The sequence below is a fragment of the Arachis ipaensis genome, chromosome B3, assembly GCF_059453495.1.
Source record: "Arachis ipaensis isolate K30076 ecotype BB chromosome B3, ASM5945349v1, whole genome shotgun sequence".
In the NCBI taxonomy this organism is placed as follows: domain Eukaryota; kingdom Viridiplantae; phylum Streptophyta; class Magnoliopsida; order Fabales; family Fabaceae; genus Arachis; species Arachis ipaensis.
The window spans coordinates 138,471,052-138,490,345 of record NC_142438.1 but is presented as its reverse complement, the minus strand read 5'-3'; the positions used below and the strand labels follow the sequence as shown (position 1 = coordinate 138,490,345).

At 33.6% G+C, this 19,294-nt stretch overlaps 4 protein-coding genes and 1 non-coding gene across 5 annotated transcripts; 4 read left to right on the top strand and 1 right to left on the bottom strand.

Annotated features, from left to right (window-relative positions):
* Positions 1-1,952: 1,952 nt before the first annotated feature.
* Positions 1,953-4,473, top strand: LOC107631435 (IAA-amino acid hydrolase ILR1-like 6). The gene is made up of 5 exons (XM_016334878.3): positions 1,953-2,419; positions 3,016-3,141; positions 3,212-3,508; positions 3,578-3,706; positions 3,990-4,473. The coding sequence occupies exons 1-5, from the start codon at positions 2,027-2,029 to the stop codon at positions 4,365-4,367; spliced, it is 1,323 nt and encodes a 440-aa protein (XP_016190364.1). The 5' UTR covers positions 1,953-2,026; the 3' UTR covers positions 4,368-4,473.
* Positions 4,474-6,029: 1,556 nt separating this feature from the next.
* On the top strand, positions 6,030-7,791 carry LOC110269531 (serine/threonine-protein phosphatase 7 long form homolog). The gene is made up of 4 exons (XM_021117445.2): positions 6,030-6,095; positions 6,523-7,265; positions 7,347-7,434; positions 7,537-7,791. Exons 1-4 carry the CDS (start codon positions 6,030-6,032, stop codon positions 7,789-7,791), a joined length of 1,152 nt encoding a protein of 383 aa, XP_020973104.1.
* Positions 7,792-10,835: 3,044 nt separating this feature from the next.
* On the top strand, positions 10,836-12,081 carry LOC107634710 (peamaclein). The gene is made up of 4 exons (XM_016338136.3): positions 10,836-11,179; positions 11,303-11,356; positions 11,481-11,520; positions 11,668-12,081. Exons 1-4 carry the CDS (start codon positions 11,102-11,104, stop codon positions 11,850-11,852), a joined length of 357 nt encoding a protein of 118 aa, XP_016193622.1. The 5' UTR covers positions 10,836-11,101; the 3' UTR covers positions 11,853-12,081.
* A 2,025-nt stretch (positions 12,082-14,106) lies between these two features.
* TRNAR-ACG (transfer RNA arginine (anticodon ACG)) lies at positions 14,107-14,179 on the top strand. Its single transcript has one exon. It is a non-coding gene; the product is annotated as a tRNA-Arg (tRNA).
* Positions 14,180-14,271: 92 nt separating this feature from the next.
* On the bottom strand, positions 14,272-19,294 carry EMB3108 (DEA(D/H)-box RNA helicase family protein). The gene is made up of 8 exons (XM_016334879.3): positions 18,886-19,294; positions 17,975-18,265; positions 17,517-17,630; positions 16,984-17,417; positions 16,291-16,618; positions 15,297-15,449; positions 15,006-15,057; positions 14,272-14,860 (listed from the first exon to the last, which is right to left on the bottom strand). The coding sequence occupies exons 1-8, from the start codon at positions 19,189-19,191 to the stop codon at positions 14,808-14,810; spliced, it is 1,731 nt and encodes a 576-aa protein (XP_016190365.1). The 5' UTR covers positions 19,192-19,294; the 3' UTR covers positions 14,272-14,807.

Sequence of the window (19,294 nt, the reverse complement as noted above, 5' to 3'; positions counted from 1 at the left end):
AATAATTTTTAGGTCTAATAATAATAACTTCTGGCATAGAATCCTAACTTAAAAAAAAAATACTCCTATAAAGATGCATAAAATATTTTTTAAAAAAAATATTTTTTAATAATTAAAATTTAATATATATAATCATTTAAATTGTGTTATTTTTGTCAAAATTAGGTCAGACAAATTAATTTGACCGAAAAATAGTAAATCAAATTTTGAATCGATCTAAATTAATATTATTTTTTATAAAAAATGACTATAATATTCTTATTATATAAAATAACTAAAATACTCTTATTATTATTATTATTATTATTATTATTATTATTATTATTATTATTATTATTATATTAATTTTGAAAATTCTAAATTCTAACTCTTTTCTTCTTTGTCGTTGTAGGATTAGAATTTAAAGTTTTCAATATATATATATATATAATAGGAATATTTTAGTTATGTTTTACAATAGAGACATTGTAATGATTTTTTATAAAAATATTAATTTATATTGGTTTAAAATTTAATTTATTAATTTTTTTGTTAAACTAATTTGTTCGGTCTAATTTTAATAAAAATAATATAATTTAATTAATTATATGTGTTAAATTTTAATTTTTAAAAAATATCTTTAAAAAAAGACATTTTAACATTTTTATCTGGTTCCAAAAAAAAAAAAAAAACCACTTCTGGCATGGAATGCATGCATGCATTGCATTACAGTATTAGAAAGTTCCCTTTTTTTTTTGGTACAGTACAGAGAAAGTTGCTATACTGTTGTTAACAAATAAAAAGTAGTTAATAAGAAAATGCTATAATAAGTTACTTTAGGATAAAGGGTTCGCGCTTAGGTTTCACTTGCTTTTGGTGTGACTGAAATGCATGCTTAATTTAAAAATATAAACAATTGAGTTTGAATAAGATGCCATTTTGATAGGTGTTCTGTCCTTTTCGATTTATTTCGCATCTCTTATTTTTGGAGAAAATCTTTTTTTCTTTTTGGAAGAATATAATCACCTTTGAATATTTGATTTGAGACCCACAAAATTAGAATAAAATCGCAGAAGCCATCGATATATGTAACCCTCTACAAGAACTTCACTAATTTAATATATATTTTTCATTGTTGGAAATGCACATGTCAGACATCAAGTGAGTAACACTGATCTCACACGTTCTATTTTAGATTATAAATTTTCCAAATGATACACTTACGGTTAATTAGGTTAGTTATTCTTTACACAAAACATTACTTGTTTTAAACTTTTTAATACATTTAAAAGATCTACAATTACTCAGTTAAATTTATTCACTACTACTTTAACTAGTTAATGCCCTCGTTTAGTCATGCATCTACCTTAGTTCCTAATTAAAGCATAATTAATTCCATTAATTGTTTTAAATTTAACTTTAATGTAAAAAAAATCCGACATATAATAGAAAATTAATTTAAAAAACTCAAAATTATCTTATTTTATATTTTTATTAATTATTATTTATTAGATGTGTAATAAATATGTAATTATAAATATTATATATAAAATTATGAACATTAAATCAAATAAAATAATTTTTAAAGAGTCCCGCTAGAGTACTAGAGATAATAAACATCTTCTCAAAAGTTTAAACTGATTTTCAGGTTCACCAAAGATCGAACTCTTTACCTTTCGGATCTAGAGTTCTGATACCATGTCATGATACCACTCATCTCAAAAGCTTCAGCCGATAGAAAAAGATAACACTAATGATTATATCTCTAATACTCTCTAAACCTCCATTATACACATTGTACAAATATTCTATTGGCTCATCGTATTTTCCCATTTTTAAATTATTGTGTTTCTACAGTAACCGAATGTGAAAATTGTGAGGCAAAAAATCTCGAATCCTTGACGAAAATAGGAAGACTACAAAAAAAGAGGTGTTTCATGAAATCCAATTTACTATTAGAAGCATGATTTTTGAAGCATAGCATACATACAAATATATCTATCGTTTTTTAACAAATTTCCATATCTACAATTCTACTTGGCCACACATGGACTCTCCAAGACACGTTCTGCTCTTCTTTTTCTTCTTCCTTGTTCCCACATGCTTCTCCAATGAATGTTTGTGTTCGAACCAAACCTCTTCTAATTCTTATTATTATTCATCATCATCATCATCATCATCACTGCAAGATGAGATTGTAGAGCTTGCAAACAGGGCAAGCTTGTTGAAGTGGATGAAGAGAATAAGGAGGGAAATCCATGAACACCCTGAGGTTGCATATGAAGAGTTCAACACAAGTGCTCTCATAAGACATGAGCTTGATCAACTTGGTGTCTCTTACCAGTGGCCTGTGGCCAACACTGGTGTTGTTGCAAAGATTGGTTCTGGGGATCCTCCTTTTGTTGCTCTCCGAGCTGACATGGATGCTTTGCCTATTCAGGTTCCCTGCTTTTAACTATTATTATTGCTTCAAATTCTCTCTTTTACTCCAACTTCAATTTTATTTCTATATGGCCTTTCTTGATGTAAATGCAACTTAGAATTTGAGAACTACATCCTTTGGAAGATATTTGTTGGTGTCATGAAGTTTTAATTAGAATTGTTTTCAGAGAAAAATCATTGAAGTCAATTAGGTACAATCACGCGCACTTGTTCTCCATTTTTTAAATTTCTTTTTCTTTCCCACAATTCCAATTTGAGATCTCCACGGCTCTACCAGAGTTTTCAATTTGCTATATTAACTGAAATGGGTCACATTAACATCAATTTTGAACTTTCCTTTCTATGCTTTGTACAAGTCTTCAATTCAATTAATGTATCACTATCCTCAAACCAACTTGAATTGGTGGAGTGGTCAACTTACTGATCCACTTAAGCAAGTGTGAGTTGGGGATTCTATCACAATCCTCATACTATATTCCATTTTATTCCTTTTTGTTCAGATTTCGTACCTCAGATTTTAATTTTATTGTTTAAGCTAAAATGAGACTAAAAGTTTAGTTTTAAATGGGTAAAGTGAATGGTATATTGAAACAGGAACTGGTTGATTGGGACCATAAGAGCAAAGTTGATGGCAAAATGCATGCTTGCGCGCACGATGCACATGTAGCTATGCTCCTTGGAGCTGCAAAAATATTGCAAGAAATGAAGGAGAAGTTGCTGGTAATGAAAGTAGAAGTTGAAAACGATAAACATTAGGAAATGTGTTATTGACTTTGTAAAACATATGCAGGCCACTGTGATCCTAATATTCCAACCAGCTGAGGAAAGAGGCACAGGAGCAAGGGACATTATCGCCGAAAAGGTGCTGGAAGATGTAGCAGCTGTTTTTGGCCTGCACCTGGTGCCGGAGTATCCCTTAGGAGTTGTGGCGTCGCGGCCGGGAGAGTTCTTGGCCGGTTGCGGAAGCTTCAAAGCTAACATAAACGGAAGAGACGGAGCTTGCCTCGATCCTGTTTTGGCTGCTTCAACATCAGTGATTAGCTTGCAAAACATCGTTTCAAGGGAGACAGATCCTTTAGATTCTCAGGTAGATCTTCAAACACTCAATTATTCAAACCATTCTTTCTTTGATTTGAAAAAATTATTGTCATGGCAGGTGATTTCCGTGGCCATGGTGAATGCAGGATCTTCCCTGGACATAATCCCCGATTCAGCCACCATTGGAGGCACTTACAGAGCATTCAGCAGAAAGAGTTTCTATTGGCTAAAGAAAAGGATCGAAGAGGTAACTACCACATTCTTGTTCATAGAGCTGGAAGTAGAGATCTCAATTTTTTTTTTAATTTTTTGGTAAAGTATTATATCTCACCTTACACTCTTTAAGTGACACTAAAAAAATATGCTGAAAATTCAATTGCAGTCAACTTCACGTGAAATAGATAACAAAGAGCCTTTAAATAAAAATGTAGTCAAATCATTTAACAAAGAGATGACATTTTACAGAATAATTGAGAGAATGCACTCTCGAGTTGGCTGCATGATTAATTTACAAAATTAGCCTTGTTCAGGTAATCATAGCGCAGGCAGAAGTACACAGGTGCAGCGCGGAGGTTATTTTCAACGGCGATGAGCATCCAACAATCCCTCCGACGAGAAACGACGAGAGAATATATGAAGTGGTTAGGGAAGTTTCAGGCATGATTGTAGGAAAGGAGAAGACAGAAGTAGCACCGGTGTTCACCGGAAGTGAAGATTTCGCGTTTTACTTGGAGAAGGTACCTGGAGCTTTCGTTCTAGTTGGAATGAGAAATGATGAGAGTGGATCCATTCACCCTGCTCATAGTCCTTACTATGTCGTCGACGAAGACGCGCTTCCGATTGGTGCTGCATTGCATGCAGCATTTGCTCTCTCCTTCCATTCCTATTCAACAAATTCTTACATTTGATTCCATTCATTCTTACAGTGGCAGGGGAGGACTACTTTTGCTTTTCTATTTGTATAGTATTTTAGTAAAATTCACTCCATTTATCAATGAATTAAATGATAGAAAAGTCTACGGCCAGTAATTTTATTGAATTTTAGCCAGCATATAATCAGTAGATAAATGTGAGTCATTAGATGAAATTTCACATCAATCTCACATCATTAAATCATCATTAATGGTTATTTGATGACTACTAATAACAAAAGTTACTGATCCCCTAACATTACTCTTAAATGATTACTTTCATGTAAATTTGCTTATGAAAGAAATGGAAAAAATGAAAAATCAGATTCAGAGTTAGGTATCATTATTTAAAGTTTTAAAGGAGTATCAGTTATAAAGAATTATTATACATATATTCCATGTATAATAGATTAAAATTAAGATGATTTAGTTCAGCATCTCAAAGTAGCAATATTGACCACATAAAGTTATGGGAAAGTTGTGTACTGTCAGCATACTTTTACTTATTCCAAAAAGAGTCTAGGCATAAAATTAAATCTTTGAAGTTGACTTATAACTAGAATTGATTTGTTCAGTTTCTACATTGAAAATAGAAATGAGTTGGTAAAGTTTTTTGTATTGGCCAATTTGGTGATTTTAGAATTTAATTGTTGTACACAATTCAATAGCCAAAAGTAAAATTCTGATCGTCTTTGCTATTTTTATCACCAGTTATTAACAATATTTACAACAAAACATTTGCTTTCATATAAATCTTTTTTCTCACTTGTTGGGTATATATATATATATATATATATATATATATATATGTTAGTTATATTTATTTTTGAGAGATATTAAAAGGCTAGTTCGTAAAATTTATTTTTTTGACTATTAATTAGTCACTAATATTTAAAAATATATTATTAAATTGCTATACTAAAAAATTAAATTAATAACTAAAAATAATAAATTTTTCTGATCTTTGAGCAATTTTTTTATTCTTATATCCTACATTAAATTAACACATTTTTTTTTATCATGAATTGACTATGCTGCATGTGTGATTTATATGAAATGGATCTTACTTTTTTCATAATAATAAAAAATGTGTGTTAATAATAATCTAGTTAATTAATATATGTGTTAGGTTGCTTAGCCAAAACAATAAAACAAAAATAAAAGTCTTGATGGTGAGTAGTGGGAATCGAGTTAATTATATTTGTGCTTCTATTTAGGGCAATTTACGTTAGTAAATTGTTTGATCTCCAATATTACGCAAATGCATTGTTTCCAAATTCAATACGCAAATGCGTTGTTTCAATATTACGTTAGTAGCGGTTTACAGGTGTGCATAAACCGCTATAACCAGCCGCGGTTTATGTGTGTGAGTGTGTGAGTGTAAACCGCTACTGCCAGCAGCGGTTTACGTGCGTGTGTGTGTGAGTGTAAACCGCTACTGCCAGTAGCGGTTTACGTGTGTGTGTGTGTGTGTGTAAACCACTACTGCCAGTAGCGGTTTATGTGTGTTGCGTTGCCTATATAAACCGTGGTTGTAGCCGCGGATTATGCATTTAGATGGTTTGTGGAGTTTTTTAGAGAGAGAAAATTCTAGAGAGAGGTCAGAGCAAGTTGTGAGCGGGTCCGAGGTATCTCAGCGGCGACTTCTGGCCAGTTATCATGGCAGGCAGGACCCTGTACCGACTGAACGGTGTTGCGCATATTGCCGGTTCTATTGGTGACGAGGTTAGTTAACATTTATTTTTTTCTAGGCTTTGCATATGTTAGTCAGAAAAATGGTAGGTTAGGTAGACGAACTAGAATTTATAGATTATTCCCTCTAGTTTGAAATTAGGCTTCGCATGCTAGGATGTTAGTTCACTGGTTAGGGAAAGGGATAGCTGACGTTAGTGAATTATTTTAGTTTGGTTAGGGTATTTGTATGATATGAAGTTTTAAATTTTAAAGCTTTATAGTATTTTAACATTTCTGGCTGTTATTTATTAAAGTATGGATGTTGTTATTTTTCCTATCGTGACTAGAAAATTTTTTTATTTTTTATTTAGGAGAATCTGTTGATGGTTTAATATATTTGTATCCGGTTAGTTATGGCAAATTTTTTAAGGATAGGAGAATTTAATTGGACTCTGTATATCTTTCTTGTTCTGTGCAGCCCACTAGGTGTATATACAGTGTGAGACGGCAACAGAATATACCCTTGCATGATAGGATCATCCCGTATTTAGAGAGGGCTGGATTGTACCATTTGGCCAGGCTAAACAGCGAATGGTTCTGGTTGGATGAGCCACTGGTTAGTGCGTTCGTTGAGAGGTGGCGTCCTGAGACGCATACGTTCCACCTGCCTTTCGGAGAATGCACAGTGACATTGCAGGACGTGGCATTTCAGCTAGGGCTTCCTGTGGATGGGGAGGCTGTGAGTGGTTGCCTTGGTGAGTTTGAGACATACATGGAGGGTGGCCGACCATCTTGGGAGTGGTTTGAGGACCTATTTGGTGAGCGGCCTCCACCGAATAAGGTCAAGCAGATGACAGTAAACTTTACATGGTTTCGCGATAGGTTTAGGGTGCTACCAGCAGATGCGAGCGAGGAGACTGTCCGCATCTACGCACGGGCCTACATCATGATGTTGTTATCGACTCAGTTATTTGGGGACAAGAGTGCGAACCGGGTACATATACGGTGGTTGCCATTTGTGGCAAACCTTGATGACATGGGGAGGTATAGCTGGGGGTCGGCCGCTCTGGCATGGCTGTACCGATGCATGTGTCGGGTAGCGAACAGAAATGTGACTAATCTTGCGGGCCCGCTCCAGTTGCTACAGAGTTGGATATTCTGGCGGTTTTCGTCTTTGAGGCCGGAAGGGTTTGAGGCTTTCTCTTTCCCGCTGGCATCCAGGTATGTGTTATGTTTTTTTACTGTTAACAAATTTCTTTGGCGTTTTTATGGTAGTTTGTGTCTCATATGACTTAAATTTAGGTGGTCTGCCTACTTACCTCCTAACGATGGAAAGGAGCAGAGAGTCATAAGGTATCGGCTTGCATTGGATCGATTGACCGCTTGTGATGTAAGTTTTATAGTAGTTAGAGTTTTTATTTTTGCTTTGCTATCTAAATGTGACTAGATATATACTTGTTCTTGTAATGTATGATGAGTTTTGAAATTTCAGATTGTATGGGAGCCCTACTCCGCACTTGATGTACTTGCCGTTGTCCATCCAGAGATACTTACAGAGGAGCATAGTCGCCTATGGCGAGCGGTGACCAGTTTGATATACTTTGCGGTCATCGAGTGGCATCAGGTTGACAGGGTTGTTCCACAGCTGGGTGGAGTACAACATATCCCCGAGGACGCTTTGAACGTAGACTGGCTGCATGCTAAGGACGGGAGGGGAGGGGACAGGTGGTTCCCCCATTACTATTAGGTCTGGCATTTGCACTGGGGGAACCGAGTTGATGCAGTCATTTCCATTGATCGAGTGGCAGATCCTGGCCCATCTGCTGATTACCTAGATTGGTGGTTCCGCGAGGCTCAGCGGTTTCTTAGTCTGGGGGCTGCATTCGCGGATCACAGAGGCACCCAGATACCTCCAGAGGCGTTTCAGAGAGGATCCTCCCAGGTCCCACGCAGATCACAGCTACCTGATATGCCGGATAACCGTCGTGTGGAGAGACGCCGTCGTGTTGGTACTAGGGACACTGGGAGAGAGTGGCGATGGTTACATGATGCGGGGAGGGTACTCTTGTGTTGCAGAACCGGAACCTCCATGGGCTGAACGTCCACCTCTTGGAATATCATCATCACTATCCCCACCAATATCGACATGCTCCTCATCTAAATCATCGTCAAACAGTGTATTCTCAACTCGATCCGGTCCGGCATCGCATTCAAAATCAGGAACAACATGACCAATATATGCATGAACAGCCCCAGCACGTTCGGGCTCCGCATTCGGAACGGCCACTGCTACCACAGGCATCGATGTTGATGCACCACCAGCTGGGGTCGACTGAGGATTAGGTGCCGATGCTCCAGAGCTATCCACACCATCTTCCAACTTTGCAAACAGCTCAGTTATCCTCACCTCTAGAAAACTACGCCTGCAGTGAAACAAGACCTGCAAGTCTTCATCCGACCCGATCACGAAGGTCTCATATCTCACACCAGTTGAGATAACGTCAATGGGAATCTTGTTTTTTACCCACTTCGTCCCACACGTACCGAGCTTTCGTAATATGCTTTGCTTAATCTCGGGCCAACGTATTCGACGATCGGATAAAAACACTAAGCGGTTCTCTATCTGTGAATTTTACACCGTGCCTTTTGCTCTTTTGAATTTTTCCAGAGCAGTGAACCAGAGCCACAAAACTATCCTCCCCCTCCATTTGTGAATAACACTCTACCTCTCCACATTTGGCCCCTCTATGGTTTATATAGGCAGCCCCATTCAGCCCATCACACGTAAACTGCTACTGGCAGTAGCGGTTTACACACACACACGTAAACCGCTACTGCCGGTAGCGGTTTACACTCACACACACGCACGTAAACCGCTGCTGGCAGCAGCGGTTTACACTCACACACTCACACACATAAACCGCGGCTGGTTATAGCGGTTTATGCACACCTATAAACCGCTACTGCCAGTAGCGGTTTACATAAAATAGTGAAACAATGCATTTGCATATTGAATTTGAAAACAATGTATTTGCGTAATATTGGGGGTCAAACAATTTAGATGCGTAAATTGCCCTTCTATTTATATATCTGGTCAAGTTATAGTAAAAATCAGAATTTTATGTAAAATTAATAAAACAAATTAAAAACACAAAACCTGAAATTATATTTTTATTTAAATCGCAAAATCTTCTAATTTAATAAATAATTTTAAAATTAAATAACCGTATTCTAAATCGTAATATGAAAATTTCTTAAAATCGATATTCTAGCTACCTGCGTCATATGAAGATCTTATATATATCTCATTTGATTGAGAAAATTGTGTTAAAATATGTTAATGACTAATGAGAAGCAGACATGTGATATTGAAATGATATGATGATAAGAATGGATGCATGGCAGATGAAATAATCAAGGAAAGAGATATCTACAGTACGGTCGGATATTGAAATTCATGATATAGATGTATGTATGTTTGTATGTGAGGTCGGTTCGTGGTCCTAATAGTAATATTGTTGAATTTTTTAATATTTTCATTCATGGAATAAATCGTGGTATGCCTAAATTTGAGCAATATATGGACCCATCGGTGGTACGGTGAACGAAGAGATATATTAGGAATATAATTATTTAATAAATTTTAAAAGTCAAAAAAGTATAAAATAAATACTAAAAAATAAAATGTATGTAAAAATTAAATAAATTTAAAATAAATTTTTGTTTAAATAAATATTAAAAATATAAGTATTTAAAATTTTTTTTATTATCAATATAGATTTTTAGAATGAGAAATTCTCTGCATACAAGCGTTTTTTTATACAAGTCTTTATAAGTTATTTCTATTAACGTACTTCGAACTATTACTGCACATCTTCACTGCACTTTTTTTTTCTTCTTACTACACGTCCTCTTCCTCTTCTTCTTCTTTTCTTTCGTTTCTTACCTTCTCTTTCTCCTTCTTCATTTACGTGTTTTTCTCTCTATTTTCTTTCTTTGTTATTTTCGATTTTCATTGTTTTTTTACATCAAGCTCTGAAATCGTTTTTGAAGAAGAAGAAGTAGCAGAAGATGAGGAGGAGAAAGATAAAGAGTTCTGAATTATGTATAAGGTGTACTTCAACGAATTTTGGGTGTATTTCTTAAATCCTTTGGGTGTAGTTTTGTAATCTTTTGGGTGTATTTCTATAATCCTTTTGGTGTATTTCTATAATTATTTGGGTGAATTCCTGTAATCGTTTGAGTGTATTTCTGTAATCCTTTGGATGTATTTCTATAATTGTTTGAGTGTATTTCTGAGGTTCCATTATCTTCAAATTTGGCAAGAAACTCGTTTTCATGGAGGAAGAAGAAGAAGAGTCGTTCATAATGCATAGTGAGTAGCGTGCTTTAGAAACAGGAAGTGATTGAATAACGTGTATTTATTTACTCTTAAATATAAAAGTGTAATACGTATATTTTATTGGACTTGTACCAATTTATAAAATTTATAAGCCAAAAAAATTTATATGTGTAACAGCCCTCTTTTAGAATAAGTGGTTGGTGACAAAATGTTTCTAAGTTGAATAAATACAAATACTACCTGAATCGGTATTCTTGGCCCTTTCAAAGCATGCGGAGGACTTTTTTGTAGCTTATATATGGACATACATATTGATATTATTATTAGTACATACATAACATTAAATTTGTTTTATTTTCAGGTACATATGTCTTCGTGTGTGTGCCACTAATAATCTACATGCATGCTTACTTGATGCCTTCACAATTCCACCTGTCATTTCCTGCCTGCCTGCGCTAAATAATACTCATCCACATAAATCAATTTTCTAATTAAGAGTATCTTCAGAATTTAATTAATTTTTTAAATTTTTATTGTCTAATATTTTTAAGACACTCATTAGTTGATTCTTAGTAATAATACAAATTTTTACATAATAACAAAAAAGAAAGGGTGTGATTGTAATTGTAACTGTGAGAACTAGCTAGCACTATAAAAACCATATTAGTAGTAGTTAGCTGCAAGACACATTTCAAGTTGCATAAAATTCATAATAATGGAGAAGAAAATGATAGCTTCTCTACAATTTCTTCTTTCTATCATGCTTGTGATGTTGCTCTTCTGCATGGCAAAGGTAAAGAGTATAGTAGTAATCAAGTAGTGCTCTAAAACATTGATGAGTTGAGGAATCCAAATAAATAATCTTTAAGTTGCCCTTTATTTATTTTTTTATTTTAATTTAATTTACATGCATCAGGTGTCATGTGCTGATCCTGAAGCCAAGATCCATGACCATGTCACTGGCTCTGAGGTTTGTATGACATGTCATTCATCTCATGTTTAATTTGTGTTCTAATAAGTTCTAACTTCTAACCAATAAAGTACTTAATTAATTGTTAATTTGTGTTCTAACAAATAATGATTTAATTTTTCAGGTAGTGAAAGGACCCACTAGAAGGCTTTTACCATTTGTGGGTATGATATATATTCTTCTGTACATATTAGCTATGTTTAATTTAAGCAATATAGACCAACTTATTAATCGGATAAACGAATCATATAGAATATTATTGTGATTTAAATAAATTGTTGGTGGTGAATGAATAATGAATGAAAATGAAGATTGTGGAGCAAAGTGTGAGGCTAGGTGCAGTGCACACTCAAGGAAGAAGATATGCACAAGAGCATGTGGAACATGCTGTTCAAGGTGCAAGTGTGTTCCACCAGGGACTTATGGCAACAGAGAAGTGTGTGGAAGGTGTTACACTGACATGGTTACTCATGGCAACAAACCCAAGTGCCCCTAGAATCTAAGCTGTCCAACCCTCTTCTCTTACTATTCTTATTATAATATTGTTATATCTATATATATCTATTTTCCCTCTGGACTTAGTATTTCATAAATTGTAATTATCTATCTACTGTGTTTTATCATATCTATGTATGTTCTGCTATCTGTAGTGCACAATGATAATGCTGGATTGCTGGTATAAATGGTTTCATGAATAAATAAAGAAGTATGGATTTTATTTCCAACCTATAGAGGAAGTTTTAAAGTTTTTTTTTTTAACTTTAAGTCGTTATATTTAGATTTATAACGCTTTAAAATTATTTTAATATTATTTTATTGTTAGTAATTTTAATATTATTTTATTGTTAGTGATCTGTTAATAAAATTGACGATAGAATAGGACAAGATTAAAATAAATTTAAAATGTTAGAAATCTAAATAGAATGAAAATGTAAGAGATAAAAATAATATATTATTCGTAAAAAATTATTTATCAAATAAAATAAAAATAAAATTTAATAGAATAAATTTTATTTTAAATTCAAAATTTTTATTTATGTTTGTAAAATGAATAATAGATAAATTTTTGGAAAGGAGAAAAAAATTTGTATATATATAAAAAATATTAATTATATTTTTTATTTTTAATATATTAAAATTTTTAATATTTAATTTAATTAAACGTTATTTTTAATTCTAAAATAAATTTTATTTTTATTTTTTGATTTTTTTATGATAGATAGATGATTATTTAATTAATTATTTAATTTATTTTTAATTAAAAATAAATTTATTTAGAATAAAAATAATATAATTAAAAATAATTTATTGGGATGTGATTAAAAAATAATTAAATAATTATTTGGGTAATTTACGTAAATAAATTGTTACACCTTTAAAATTATGTAAATGCATTATTTTCAAAATGAAGACGCAATGTTTCATGTATTTATAGAAATCGTTACTGGCAGTAGCGTAGAATCTGCTGCTGTCAGCCACGAATTATGTTGAAATGTGACAGCATGGAAACCGCTGTAGTTTATGTATGAGTTGTATTCTTTGCTGCTGATTTGTATTTGAGGTTCTAGCTAAATGAATTTTTTTTTATTTGTGTAACTTCATTGTCTTATGCCAAAAGCTAATGTAATGACTAAGATTTAAAGATAATTTTTTAACTACATATTAATTGGTAAAATTTTATATTCTTATAAATTATTTTTATAAATTAAAAAAAATAAAATTACTAATACTTATCAGAATAATTATACCTCTCTATTAACATAGATTTAATAAATATATAAAAATTTGTATTTTAAAATTTAAATTACAAAATTAATTTTATTTTAATTTTTTTAAATATTTAAATAAAATATAATTTTAACAAAAGACTTCTACATTTACAAAAAATATATATCTCTTTAAAAAATAATAGAAAAACGGCTGAATAGATTGTGCGACCGTTAATTTCACTCTATTCTTCTCGTGCGAGATATATTAGTTGTAATTTCAAGGTGTGTGTTTTTGTGTTATAATAATCATAATGAATTCGTTTCAATGAATCAACTTTTATTTTACTTGATTTAGTAATTTTTATAAGAATATTGTATCGTTTTTTTGAAATTATCTCAATCCTATTATTCTGTCAATCCTATTAATAGATTACTAATGACAGGATAATATTGAAACAATTTTAAAACGTCAATAACTTAAATAGGATGATTTAATTATTAAAGGATAATTTTAGAACTTAACTCAAATGTTAGAAGACAAAAATATTATTTTACTAAAAAATAACGCGTGTTTTTTATAAATACTTTGTAGACATGAGAATGAATAAAGCGTAATAATATTTGCATAGCTACAAAGTTGTTGGTTGTCTATTTTTTTAGTTTATTTATTATAATTTTCTCAGTTTAAAAAACTGTTAATTAGGGGCAAATATACATTTGTTTTTTAATAAAAATAGATGAAACTTAACTATTTATAAAAATAATTAGCCAGGTCAAAAATAATAAATAGTATAGTCTGAGTGAGAAAAAAGATTAATTATGGTTGAGAAATTTTTATGTATATAATTATTTTCACTACTTAACGAATTTCACCTTAAATATTAATTTCTATTATCCCATTGATTAAGTTTAAGTGAACATTTAATATATTAAAGAATACATATGTTAAATTTAATAATAAAAAAAACACGCCTTGTTTTGGCAAAACTTAAAAAGGTTATATTTAAAACTTTGCAAGAAACTAACATCAAAACGGTCTAAGACTCCATGGCCCAATGGATAAGGCGCTGGTCTACGGAACCAGAGATTCTGGGTTCGATCCCCAGTGGAGTCGTTGTTCTTTTTTAATATTTTTCTAAACAAACAGCTGAAATTCAGAAATTCTGAATTGGATTATGCATCACCTGAAAAGACTAAATAAATAAAAAATAATCAATAGCCGCAAAATTCTGCTGCTTTCTAGTATAAGTTTTACTTTTTACACCACAGTGTTTTCCTTCAATTGGCACCTTATTTGTATCCACAATACTATGTGAGTTACAATCAGTGATTAACAAAAACAAACGCTTCATAATTTACATTATTAAGGAAAGTATAGCAATACATGAAAGACTGCTTCCCACTACTTGCTAAACAGTAAACACAACAAAAATGGCGGAAATATTTGTCATTCCACAAAACTAGAATTGATCAATAGACACTTTTCTTTCCTCATAATGAATGACCAGTTGACCACAATATGGATCCCAATAAAGTCTTGCATTGATTAAACTCGTTGGATGGGAGTTCAAGGTTAACTTTGTAATTCCCAAGAAACTGGTAGGGATTCTTCAATAGGTGCTGCATGCATGTGTGGCATTTACTCTTGAGGCATGCAGCCATATGACACATTAAACTTTAAAGGAACTTCATTGGTGCTTGCTGTTTTAGATATTGAGTATCACATGGCCTTTGCATTATTATCATGCTACGACACTCTCTTTAATAGTTTCTGAATCTCTGACTTTGCTAGCACCTGCTACAAATACAAAAGTGACAATTTGGTCAAGATAGACACACCCCATTAGCAATTTGAATCTCTCTAAGAAGCTTGCATAGTAGCTGATCCATGATTCAAATGCATTTCTATAAAAGCTTTCTGGAGATAAATAAACTTTTACCGCTCTTTTTGAGTTTGTTACGGAAGCTTCTTTTCCTGCTAAATGCCGCCTCCTGCAGTAAAATTGAGAGCTATTACTGCAAATTTTTGGAATCCATCAAATGTCTTGTGCAATTCGAACTTATACACTGAATTATTTATAGTCCATCATTGGTTTTTATTGTCATACATGACCAGCATTAACTGTAGAAGTAATTGAAGATCCAAATTTAGCATTTGAAAATTATTATGTTTTTCTAAAAAGAAATCACATCTATGTGCGCTTGTCAAGGATTATGGTTTCAAAATTTACCACAGGTTGAGCAAGTTCTCCAGCTCGACGAACGGCACGAACAAGCTCCTTGTTGGATTCAGTATACATGCTAGTAACGAGTCCGAATTGACCAGCTCTAGCTGTACGACCAACCCTGTGCAGAAAGTCCACGGCAGAAGTAGCAAAATCTGCCTGAAATGAATGCACAACAACAAGAGTGAACACCAACATACAATAAATCATAACACCAACGAAAAATTAACATTAAAACAGAAAAAGACAATAAAAGCATGCAAGCCTCATAATAAAGCAAGGTTGTGAACATTTGATATTGGTTTTTAAATTTTTTTAATAGCTTGACTTGAATGATTTCTCCATTCCCATATTGTATCAGTCCCTTCTCACTCAAGGTCTTAAAAGCTCAAGTAAGTTTCCATTTCACTCGATCTTCTGTATTATTACTGTTATAGCACTATTATTTTTTGGGGTTCCTAAAGGAGTTTGGCCTCAAGCACAAAATAGATCTATTAACTCTGTTCACGTCTACAGTGGTTACTTACCTTTATTCACTTCTTTGACATACTTCACTCTATTCCATCACAAAAATGCTCCTTTTCATTACAAACTTACCACTTGCATTGAACAAAACCATTGCATAAAAACCATGAATTCAAAATGCAATTTTCCTTGCACCTTGTTTGTCATGCATAATCTAATCTCAAAATATGGACTATGAAAGGAAAGGATATCGATTGGTGTTTCATGAAGCAACTAACGAGTTGTCTTCATGAAAAAGGTTGTGAGGTTGCTTGGATGGAAAGCTTTATTTCCATCATATTAATATTATACGCGTTATATTGATTTTGTGCATATACCTCAATGCTTCCATTTGGTCATCCTACTGGAACTGATCTTGAATTCTCCTTATTTTGTATTGAAACCTAAGGCTAGAACTAACATAGTTTTCTGGCAATCCACAAATTAGAAAATAACTGAACATGAAACTTTAAACTATAGTAAAAGAAAAAGGTACCTGAATAACATGTAATACATTAGGAATATCCACACCACGAGCAGCTGCATCGGTGCATACAAGAACACCACCTTTCTCTTCAAATTCAACCAAGGCCTGCGCTCGCTCCTCCAATGTGCAATTCTTATGATAGCGTAAACACTCAATCCCACATCGGAGCAATATCTTTGCCACAGCTTCAACAGCCTCAACAGTGTTGGCAAACACCATTGTTCTCTGGATGCCACCAGCATTATCCAGATCTGTTGGCTTGAAGGGATGACGCACAGCCTTTATGAGTTGATCAACCTGCGACTCGACCGTAACTTCAACCCATCTTTGCTCCAACCTAAAATTTGAAAAGCCACAATAACGAATCTAAATAGAAATGCAAAAACAGGAACAATATTTAGCAGCAGGCCATGACAGCTTACATATTCCAAAATATCTCTAAATATACATCATATGATTCTCAACAGAGAAAGCATGACATTATAACACTTTGTGCCTTGATTGTGAAGCCAAAATTTTCTTTTCAAAAGAAGAAAAGTGATGACTTGATCATCTTATCTTAAATGCTAACTATAATGGTGTTAGTTAACAAACTTTACTATCCTGAGTACTTTGATGTACATGACATTATTTCAGCTGAGTAACAAAGAGGGGGCAAAAAAAAAATGTAATCACTAGAAATTTGAGGGGAAATTGAAGCACCTTGGATTGTGACAATGAAGATAGTTTCCGCTAACCCACGTAGCATCAGGAAACATATGTTTCAACATTGCTCCAGCTGTTTTCTTTCCATTAACAGGAAGTGTAGCTGCAACAAAAATATACTGTTTACTGCGCTTATAAGTTTTCCTGACCCTCCTCCAGTCTTTTTGTTTAACAGATTTAGCTTCATTATTAGTATCAACAATATCCTCATGAGTATCATCATCCTCTTCTGACATGGCCTCAGGAGGATGTTCCTCTTCATCTTCCAAAGCATCATCTGCTGACAAGGAAGATTCTGGTTTCTCTGGTAAATCTCCTTTTGATTCTTTTGCACGAGACAAGAGCTTTTCATCAAAGCGAAGCAAGTTTAGCAGGCGGATCACTTTATTCTGGAAGCTCCCACAAAGAAGCATATCAGCTTCATCGAAGACCTGCCAGTTAGAAATAGAAAACATACAGTTATAATTAAATTCAACTCATAGTTTACTAGAACAGAATAGGTATATAAAATCATAAAACAAGAAAGATACCACATATTTAACACCACGCATAAATTCCATGCGGCGGCTTCTATCAGTGTCTACATAATTCAGAAGGGCAGCAGGTGTTGTCACAATTATATCAGGCTCACGAATTGGCCATCCCTGCATCAAAAAGAGAAAATTTTCTCCGTATAATAAATCAGACTATTAAAACGTGTGTATAGAAACAACCAAGCATGTAGTGTATCAGAACACAAATTCCATATAACTACAACTTCATAAATTTATAACCTGAAATACAATCAAGCCATGTTCCACCAAATAGGATCAGCTAGATAGATCACAGACAACGCATAGTGTCTTATTGTGTACAATGTTAACACTCAAGTCATTAAAACTCTGAAGATTTAAAACTCAAGTCATTAATACAGCTTGACCTAAAACCCTAAAGGAACTACAACCTGAAATACAATATATTTAAAATTAACAAGCTAATGCATCACTACCTGTCTGCCACAAATTGCTGCCACGCTAACAATTGGTTCACCATTGTCTCCACATAGACTATTAGCCATCCTGACTACCTGCTCGCAAAGCTGTACATTTGGACAAAGAATGAGGAAAACATTCTTTTGGGGCAGAGGAACTTCTTGATCAGATACATTGTGTTGAGAATGTTCATGGGTGTCCCTTAGCTTATCAAATAGAGGAACTAGATAACTGTATGTTTTACCACTTCCGGTCTCTGCTGCAATAATCACATCCTTTCCAGAAAGAACAGATGGTATTGAAGAAGCCTGAACCCACAGAATTATTTATCAACAAAGCACACATCATAAGCAATAGCATGTAATGCAGATAAAACTAAATTGAAGCCCTAAAACTAGTTATCAGCTTGCAATACAGGCAGCATCCTAATTCACAGTTTGGTTTAAGACAGCATGAAGAGAGTAGGTGTAGATATAGGTTAGTTGGCATAGTTTCCTTATTGGTTTTCACTTTTCATTCTGTTATTTTCTGTTACTAATGACAGCAACTGTTATGTGTCTTTCCTCATTACTCTTCATAAAGCAAACCTTATATTGTATTATTAGACATAAAACTGATTAGTAATATGACTAATATCAGAGGAGTTTCAATTTATGCTCTCTCTCTTTTCTTGCACTACACAATTACACACTACTCTTCACTCTGCTGCCACGCCTAAGACAGAATATTGACATTGCAACTGAGTTTGGATTTCATTTTGTCATTAGCATTTTCACAAACACCTTAAGGACAAAAACAACAAAAAAAAAAGAGGCTTTTTTTCTAAATATATATACATAATGGGTCATTCAATCTCCTAGAAAATCACATAGGGCACCATAATTCGAAAAAGGGGCATCGTGATAAGTGTTAAAACTAGAAAAGGGACCTGAACGAGAGAGGGTCTACTGAGGCCAATGTTAGAGAGAGCACGAGAAAGGGTATCAGAGAGACCAAGTGAGCTCCACGAAACGTTATCCTCAGCAAAGAAAGTGTCTCTACCCTCTGAACTTTGCGCAGATAATGACGCTGCTGTTGCTGCTACAGAGGTTGAAGAAAAGAAGCGAGCTTTGAGGAGAGAAGTGGTGGTGGTGCGGAGAAGAAAAGTGGAAGCACGGTGGTTGAAGAATTGGAAGGGAGTTTGGGGATTGTGGAGATGGAGCATCAAATTCAAAGCGGAACGCGTTAGAATCATTGTGGTTCTCTCTTGCTCGCGGCAAAATGGAAGCTTTGTTTCGCTGCACTTCCAATTTCATAGGCATAGCTTCTCGTCTTCATGGTTTCGTTATTATGGTCAT

Excerpts from the sequence above, each read along its gene's own strand:
- LOC107631435 (XM_016334878.3), top strand. The coding sequence starts at position 2,027 with ATGGACTCTCCAAGACACGTTCTGCTCTTCTTTTTCTTCTTCCTTGTT. Across the intron at positions 2,420-3,015 it reads TGGATGCTTTGCCTATTCAG|GAACTGGTTGATTGGGACCA; the intron begins GTTCCCTGCTTT and ends ATATTGAAACAG. Across the intron at positions 3,509-3,577 it reads CAGATCCTTTAGATTCTCAG|GTGATTTCCGTGGCCATGGT; the intron begins GTAGATCTTCAA and ends TTGTCATGGCAG.
- LOC110269531 (XM_021117445.2), top strand. The coding sequence starts at position 6,030 with ATGGCAGGCAGGACCCTGTACCGACTGAACGGTGTTGCGCATATTGCC. Across the intron at positions 7,266-7,346 it reads TCTTTCCCGCTGGCATCCAG|GTGGTCTGCCTACTTACCTC; the intron begins GTATGTGTTATG and ends ACTTAAATTTAG. Across the intron at positions 7,435-7,536 it reads ATCGATTGACCGCTTGTGAT|ATTGTATGGGAGCCCTACTC; the intron begins GTAAGTTTTATA and ends TTGAAATTTCAG.
- LOC107634710 (XM_016338136.3), top strand. The coding sequence starts at position 11,102 with ATGGAGAAGAAAATGATAGCTTCTCTACAATTTCTTCTTTCTATCATG. Across the intron at positions 11,357-11,480 it reads ACCATGTCACTGGCTCTGAG|GTAGTGAAAGGACCCACTAG; the intron begins GTTTGTATGACA and ends TTAATTTTTCAG. Across the intron at positions 11,521-11,667 it reads AAGGCTTTTACCATTTGTGG|ATTGTGGAGCAAAGTGTGAG; the intron begins GTATGATATATA and ends ATGAAAATGAAG.
- EMB3108 (XM_016334879.3), bottom strand. The coding sequence starts at position 19,191 with ATGATTCTAACGCGTTCCGCTTTGAATTTGATGCTCCATCTCCACAAT. Across the intron at positions 18,266-18,885 it reads GTAGACCCTCTCTCGTTCAG|GCTTCTTCAATACCATCTGT; the intron begins GTCCCTTTTCTA and ends CTGTGGGTTCAG. Across the intron at positions 14,861-15,005 it reads TAACAAACTCAAAAAGAGCG|GTGCTAGCAAAGTCAGAGAT; the intron begins GTAAAAGTTTAT and ends TATTTGTAGCAG.